General features: G+C 36.7%; 2 protein-coding genes across 3 annotated transcripts; one reads left to right on the top strand and one right to left on the bottom strand.

Moving 5' to 3' along the window:
- Positions 1–2,567: 2,567 nt before the first annotated feature.
- LOC110892864 (EP1-like glycoprotein 1) lies at positions 2,568–3,833 on the bottom strand. Its single transcript, XM_022140003.1, has one exon. It carries the CDS (start codon positions 3,831–3,833, stop codon positions 2,778–2,780), a length of 1,056 nt encoding a protein of 351 aa, XP_021995695.1. The 3' UTR covers positions 2,568–2,777.
- Positions 3,834–4,273: 440 nt separating this feature from the next.
- On the top strand, positions 4,274–7,836 carry LOC110894903. Of its 2 annotated transcripts, XM_022142159.2 has the most exons (6): positions 4,274–4,512; positions 4,577–4,599; positions 5,270–5,470; positions 5,703–5,857; positions 7,013–7,177; positions 7,547–7,836. In XM_022142159.2, the coding sequence occupies exons 1-6, from the start codon at positions 4,478–4,480 to the stop codon at positions 7,706–7,708; spliced, it is 741 nt and encodes a 246-aa protein (XP_021997851.1). In that variant the 5' UTR covers positions 4,274–4,477; the 3' UTR covers positions 7,709–7,836. The 2 variants fall into 2 exon arrangements, with proteins under 2 accessions (XP_021997851.1, XP_021997852.1); XM_022142160.2 differs by lacking the exon at positions 5,270–5,470 and having other exon boundaries at positions 4,294–4,512.
- The last annotated feature ends 294 nt before the right edge of the window (positions 7,837–8,130 follow it).

The following is an 8,130-nucleotide window of genomic DNA, read 5'->3' as shown; positions in this document are numbered from 1 at the left end:
TAGTAGAGGGGGGTCAAATGTAATAATAGCATAGTATGAGGGTTGAAGGTGTAGCTAGTCAATTGTATTAGTTGTTAATAAGCGAATTGGTTACAGGAATGAGATTAGCGAATGATTTTGAGACTTTCTTCCTCTTTTGATTCTTTCTCTTCTATCTCTCGCTCACACGCTTGATCACCATTTTTACACGTAACAATGGTATCAGAGCTTTCTTTCCTCTCGACCTTGGGTTAGGGTTTGAATTGGGTTCGAATTTCTACGGCAACAATCAAAGTTAGGGCAACAAAAGGCTTGCTTGCAGCAACACTTTGAAGCAACAGTCAAGATATACTGGTGATTGGTATCAACAACAATTCACCGAAGATTCAAGAACAAAAGATAATTCAGCAATTTATTTGAGAGACAGCAGTAACAAAAAAATCAACACATCAACTATTCAAGAACGGGGTTCATTCAGTTGAATTAGAATTTGGTGATTCAATCAATTGAACAAGACAACGGGCATTGATCAGATTTCATGATTCAGAGTAGCAGCAACAAATTGACGATGGAATTAGCGGTGGAAGAGATTATGGCACTAAGGCAAGAAGGTACGGTTAAGAACTATTGTGAGGAATTCGAATCTTTGTTAAATCAGGTTAAATATTCTGAAGAAATTAGTGAATGTTATGCTATATACCTCTTTATGGATGGTCTTGAACCAGAAATTAAAGATGTTTTCATAACATGGCATCAATATAGTTTTAACAATGTGAAAGACTACATTTCTTTAGCTTTGAAATTGGATGCAAATGAATTGAAAGATTCATTATCTCCTTATGATCCAAATTCTTCTTTCTACGATGCTTTCAAGGTGTTTGATGTTAATGATTCAACGGGAAATGGTAGGGTTATTAGTAATGATGTTTCAAGTGAAAATGGGAATGATAATAAAACTGCAACTAAGGTGTTTGATGAAATGCCAGAAAGGTTTGGGAAAGAGATTCAAGAACTGATTGATGGTGATGATGCAAAGGAAAATGAAGAAGATAGAAAAAAAGATCAGATTCATATTAATCTTCGTGATGATGGTAAGGAAATGAATAGAGATCATGAAAAGGAACGAGAAAATCAGTCAAGAATCAACAATTGGTCAGTTTCTTTGGTCATGTTTGATGATAAAAGTAGGAACGGGGGCTGCGAATTTCAGCATATAAATAACACAAAAATGAGAGATGAATTTGCTTCTATGGTTTTTTAGATCATACATGTATGAGTGCCAAGATTGAAGTGATTCACCTAGAGATGATGCAATTGAAGCCCGATTCCTTATTTGCGTCTGATGTAACATACATGGATGAAGAAATACAACTAAGTCTCAGATTTTGGTTTTGGACAGATACTGGTTGGGTTTGTAAAGATGGATGGAAGAAGCGATTAGGTTGGATAGATATCAGGTGGAGACGGATTGAAAATTGGGGTACAAATGATAAGGGTTTTCAGGTTGTGGGTAAAAAGAACATACGGGTCAAAAATGTTCCTTCTAATCAAACTGGTGTTTCTAATTCGAGAGCTTCCTGTCAAAAGTTGGGTGTGGCTGGTTATGTTCCTGTTCATAGTTCAAAGGCTAGTTGTAATCAGCCTAATAATAGTAGAACAAGTGTGTTTAAAAGGTTACAGGAGTATGTTGGTACTTTACTGAATGGCGCTAAAGATGAACAAGATGAACATGAAAGTAATGATAGCAATGTGGTTGCATGGTCATTTGTTTCTAATTCCATAACTCAAAGCCAGCAGTCCTTCATTTGTATTCTGTCTCGGGTAAAAGATGCAGTTGAGATATCTTTCAAGGGCAATGACATCATGGTCAGTGTTACTTTTAGGATGTCAATTTTAGCTATTGTTAAATTTGGAAAAAATAAGCCTTTTGTAAAGACTAAAATAGTGAAAGTTGGAGTTATTGGAAGCATACTCTCAGAAGCACCTGATTTTCTAAGTCTTACTTTTACCAAAGTACTCAGAATATTGACTAATGCTGCAATAACAAAGGGGCATCATGAAGTAAAGGTAGATTCTACACAACGACAAATGATTGGTCCATTTATGCGAGTTTTTTGTTCGAGCACTCTAATTTTGCAGAAACTGACCCTAAAGAGTTCTGTTAGCATTGTTTTAAGTTGGCTTAATGAACCTGCAAATGAAGTTTCCAGTTCAGTTCTGAGTGAGTTCTACAAGTTGCATTTGATGATAATTCGAAGATTTGGATACAAATTCTTTTTAGAAGTTGCAAAGGTGCCAGATTTTATCACAATATATTCTGCTGAAGTTAATGGTAATGTGAAAGAAATTTCTTTTGATGCTGCACATGTGAGCACAAAGACCATGCAAGAGCTTATGCATCATTCTTCTCAAGTGGACTTCATTTGGGGTCATGGAAAAAATGAATCACCAGCTATCGTTTTTAAACAAACAAATTCAAGTTCAAAGGAAAAGGAAAAGCACTTTGGTTTTGATACTTGTGATTAACAATATTTTTTTTTTTTTCATTTTTTTTACGATGTGTGAGATAGCTACTTACATTTGTTCCCCTTATTCTGATTTTTGGGGACAAAAATCTTTTAAGGGGGGAGTAATGTTAGGTATCAAATAGTAGAGGGGGGTCAAATGTAATAATAGCATAGTATGAGGGTTGAAGGTGTAGCTAGTCAATTGTATTAGTTGTTAATAAGCGAATTGGTTACAGGAATGAGATTAGCGAATGATTTTGAGACTTTCTTCCTCTTTTGATTCTTTCTCTTCTATCTCTCGCTCACACGCTTGATCACCATTTTTACACGTAACAGACAGCGACACTTTAGATTACCTGAGCAAAGGGAATTTCTTCCACAAGCCAAAGGGTTTCTACACTTTTCAAGATAACTGTTAAATGGATCAGCCACCACTGACCATGTATCTGCTTTCCATTCAAACACTTGAAGATGCCCATCCGGCATCAGTTTCATATACTGGGACGATGATACTTTAGGCATGGTAATCTTGCCATCAGGGATACTTAGATCATCATAAAGAATGAATAAAGACAAACTACCATTCAAGAACCTAACATATCCTCTTCCTTTATTTGCATTGTTGCCAGAGACTGGCTTACTATAATAGGCTTGAGGTGGGTTTGATCCAACATAAGCAAACAAACCTTTTTCTGTGACTTGAAGAGAAAACAAACCTTTTTGGGCCGTCCAGTTGGTAAACGAAACACTAGGTATCAGTTGTTGTCCTTGACGCAGTGTTTGCCCCGGTAGCAAACAGTCGGTTGGGTAATCAAAAGATTGCCAAACCACTGACCTATGGATGTCAAACAGCACTAGGTTTCCATCATCAGTTAAGTTTAAACCAGCAACAGATTTCCCAGTAGTGTTGGTAGTCCAAACTGTGCTTCCATTAACTTCATGCAGGGCTAATCCTCCAGCTGAAGTGAGAGTCAGTATTGCACCATCACTAACTGGATGGTCTCGATTTGCTGACCAAACCACTTGAGGGAACACCATCTGTTGAATGGTACCGCTTGCACTGTTGGTTTGAACAATGAAGATAGAGAAGAGGTAAGAGGTGCAGCTTCCGTTGCAGTAGAAACCACATGCGAATTTGGGCCCTAATGATCCTCTAAGGAGGATGGCTCGGACCCTTGAACCATCTCTAAAATCAACAGAATGGGTTAAAGATTCATTATTGGTCCATGTTGTGGAAAGATTTGCAGTCGGGTAATCGATAGGCGGCTGGGCACCAGTTGAGTAGCAATTTAAGATGAGAAACAAGGGAAAAAGATGAGAAACAAGGGAAAAAGATAACAGATCCATGGTGCCCTCATCACTGATTATTAGTGAATACACAAGAGCCATGAAGATACATGTTTCATAATCTAAATGTCATATTTACCATTAAGGCAGTCAACTCCATAGTTGACTAGTCATATGAGTCACTACTAGAAAACTTGGCAATTGTGACCAAAATTTGCTACCGAAAAAATCGGTGGCAAATTTAGCCACCTATTTTCCATGGATATGTAAATTAAGCGTACTCAACATCGTTTGGTGGCAAAGTGGTGGGAATTTTTGCCACCATGTATTTTTGGTGACAAATTTGTGGGAAAATAAGAATAACTTCCCTAGATTATTCCAAATATATGCGTATTTTTTTAATTGCTACCGTCTTAGCGGTGACAAAATGAAATTTTAAGCCCAAATTTAACTTTAACTAGGCGGGTTAAGATCCCGCTCATTATTTAGGGCTTTGATTGAAAACCAGGCCTGCCATAGGACAGCTGAAACAAAATTCTGTTACTCTTCAATTCACGAATACATAAACAATCCACAAGAAGGACATAGTATGCCTAACAAGCCTCAGTTTCACAAAAAGGACATGGTTTGGCCGTGAAAAACCTCACTAATTTTCAACCAGTTCGATTCTCCCGTCCCGTTCATCATCTTTCTAGGGTTCCAACATGAGCAGATCAGGTCAACCTCCAGATCTTAAAAAGTAAGTTTCAATCTTCTTTCTAATACTTCTTCATGTTTTTACTGATTTTTCATACAATTTACAGGTATATGGACAAGCAACTACAGAGTAAGTTTTCCATTTTCTGATATATAGTTACTGTTGTTGCGTAAACATGCTTCATATATGATTAAATCTAGTTATTTTTGTTGGATTTATGTTTATAATTAGAGAATTTTGCCAGTGTATATGTTTTGAGGTATAAACTATAGGTAGGAATAGGGTTAGCATTGTTAGGGTTGTTATACGTCAAGTACCAGTGATTTGGTTGGTAAAAGATTTTAAGTATGGTTTAATTGAGGAGTAATTGATAGCAGGAAGCAATGATATTTGGTGGTTTCATGGGGTGTGGTTGGATTTAGGGGTGCAAAAGAACCTGAGCTTGAGCCGTACACTACTCTAGCTCGAGCTCTGCTTGATTCGAGCCTATGTTTATGAGCTCGAGCTCGTATACATAATTTGACGCTTGAGCTCGGCTCGAGCTAATTTGAGAAAAACCTTAAACAAGCCAAAGCACGGCTGAAGCTTGTATAATGTCTACAATACCTTAAATGAGCCGAAGCTTGGCTCGAGCACTGCTGGATATTAATTAATTTGAGGAGTAATTTGAGCCGAAGCTTGTAGAATACGTGTCATACACTTTAGAGTTGGTGATGAAAATGTTTTGGTTGTGTACTTGAGATTACGTTCAGAACAAATGTAGTTTGATTTTTGGCTACTTTACCTTTCATTGATGTAGTTGTGCTGGAAGTCAGGGGCGGAACCAATGTAGAACGAGTCGTAGCACGGGCTACGGCTCAACCCCTTATTGTGAATGCGAAAACAAACGTCGGTCGCACAACAACAGCAACAACACAAGTGCAGAATCTGCAGTCTCACATAGTCGGCAATCTGATCAGCGGTTCGGCACTCAGCAGGGCTTCGGGCGATTTGATATTGTGTGAGTTTTATTGTCCTCTGAATCTTTTATGATGATTCATATTATATTGTATTGTTATTCTTCAATAGAATGGAATGAGAAAAAAAGAGTATAAGTGTATAACCACACCTTCTGAATCTTTTATGATGATTCATATTATATTGTATCGTTATTGTACTCACGTTTAATCACAGTACTTAATATTAATCAACATCTTTACTAATTATCCGTGTTCCTTGATCTTTTATTTTAGTCAAGCTGAATGCGAATCGGACAGTGGTGGGGACTCTTCGTGGGTTTGACCAGTTCATGAATCTAGTCATCGACAACATAGTGGGGAAGTCAACGGTGAAGAGAAAAATGAAATCCGCATGGTGGTATGTCCCTTGTTCTAGCAAAACGGGTCAGGTCAATCTAAATACACTCCTTCATAAAATTTGTTATATTATTGCTAGCAATATAGTGCCAGTTTTAAGTAGACCTGGCAAACGGGTTGGGTCGGGTCGGGTCGGGTCATGGGTCAAAAAAGGTTCGGGTCAATTAAAAAAGGGGTTGTTTTGGTTCGGGTCAAAACTACTTATGGAAAACAACTGAAATAACGTAGCGGTGCAAATGAGCTGAGCTACTCGAGCTCAGCTTGTAAAAAGCTCAAACGCAGCAGTATATATTTAGAATATATTACAATTCAATGAACCAAAGGTATAAACCTAGCAGCAGTGGCTGCATAAACGCAGCAGCAGCGGCTGCAGATACGCAGCAGCAACGGCTGCAGATACGCAGCAGCAGCGGCTGCAGATACAGACATAATGTCACAAAATTGCATTAAAATAAGACACTGTGTTAAGACATGTTATAATAGCACGAAACGAAACTCAAAGGTACTGACTTGTGTGGCTGGCGACTGATTGGTTGTAGACTTGCAGTGCCCTTCTCCCTAAACCAATCAAGGGGAGAACTACAGATGTGCTATGGCACTTATGTGAAGATCATGTTAGTTTGAAATTTAACCACTAGGATTCATATATTTTACACACAGCTATTCGGGTTAATTAGTTTGACAAGTCTTTCCTAGATCATTTCCTTGTTTAATTAACCCTGAACTTACTTCATACTTTGTATATACATCTTGTTTTAAATTCCCTTATACATGTAGGAAATTCAACGAATATAATGACCAGTTGACCAATTTCAAACATAAATTAATTGTCATATTCATAAATCAAATAGTTGGTTTTAATAACAATCGACGTTAATTGTACACGCGTTACAAAATTAATCATATGAAATGATTCGAGGTACCAAAGTTATATTGTTAAAAGAAAAAAAAAACTGACCAGACCCCGACCCGAAACCCGTTCTGACCCGGACCCGTTTCGACCCGAACCAAAACAACCCTTTTTTATAGTTAACCCGTTTAGACCCATGACCCGACCAGACCCGACCCCACCCGTTTGCCATATCTAGTTGTTTCATTAGAAATTTAAAATAGATCATTATTTTCTAGCAAAGTTATACCTGATTTAATGAAATTTGTATAATATAATTATGTGTTTATCCTATTAGGTTAAATATGAAGGTTTTCTTGAGGAGAAGTATGGGAAAGAACGTAATAAACATCCAAAATTTGACAAAGATTTGTGGTCACAAGCTGAGGGCAAGAATAAAGGAAAAGTGTACGGGTTAGGCAATGATAGTGACCCGTGTGTACATAGCAGAGAAGACCCTAAGGTATTTTTAATCCTTTTAGACTAATAACTTTTGTGCATTTGTATTGTTTCCCAATGTTATTATGTTTGTTTGGTTTGAGATACTTGTTTTTTATTGTTAGGTTTGATGCTCTTAAATTAGTGAGAATGTTAAGGAATTTCATAATGATTTGATTACACCTTCTTTACGGGTTGTTTCATACAAAAAAATGTTTTTAAAATTAGGTATAATTTCCTTCTTAATATGTAAACAAACTAGAACATGCTATTTAGCTTCTAGCATTTGAATTGTAGCTCACAGTTGTATTTTGTTTTCATTGCAACCAACTTGACCCATTATTAGTTTTCGTTAATTATGATTTCTTGATTCTATTCATTGGTTATTTTGTAGATTGAAAAGTTGAACTTAGTTATCAAGGAGCTCGTTAAGGAAAAAAATGAAGAAAAAGAAAGGTTCAATGGAATTATTGCGGGGTTGTTGGCTGATAAAGAAAAGATAAGGTGGATAAAGATGCGTTGCTTGATAGGATGTCACAAATTGAAGCTGTGTTAACAACTACAGTTCGAAGATAGGCTATAAACACTTGGTTTTGAATGTTTAGATGTTTATCTTATTAGGATAATTTTAGTTACTTTTTGTATATTATTTGTAGTTTTATTGATATGAAATTTTGATGAAAATAGTAGTGAGAAAAAAAATCTGAATTAAAAACCAATATTCCAGTAATCAGTATGGTAGCAAATGGTTGCAATTGTGTAAAAAATGGTGGCTAAATGGTGACAATATTAGTGGCTAAATGGTATCAAAACTCGTAAATTGTGTGAAAAATGATGGCTAAATGGTGGCAATATTGGTGCTAAATGGTGGCAATATAGGTGGCTAAATGGTATCAAAATGTGCATAAATGGCTAAATGGTGACAATATCGGTGGCTAAATGGTATAAAACGGGCAAAAACCAATGGTTAAATGGTGG

This window comes from Helianthus annuus, chromosome 12 (assembly GCF_002127325.2).
Source record: "Helianthus annuus cultivar XRQ/B chromosome 12, HanXRQr2.0-SUNRISE, whole genome shotgun sequence".
NCBI lineage: Eukaryota > Viridiplantae > Streptophyta > Magnoliopsida > Asterales > Asteraceae > Helianthus > Helianthus annuus.
The sequence above is the reverse complement of the archived record's forward strand: the minus strand, read 5'-3'. Positions and strand labels throughout refer to the sequence as shown.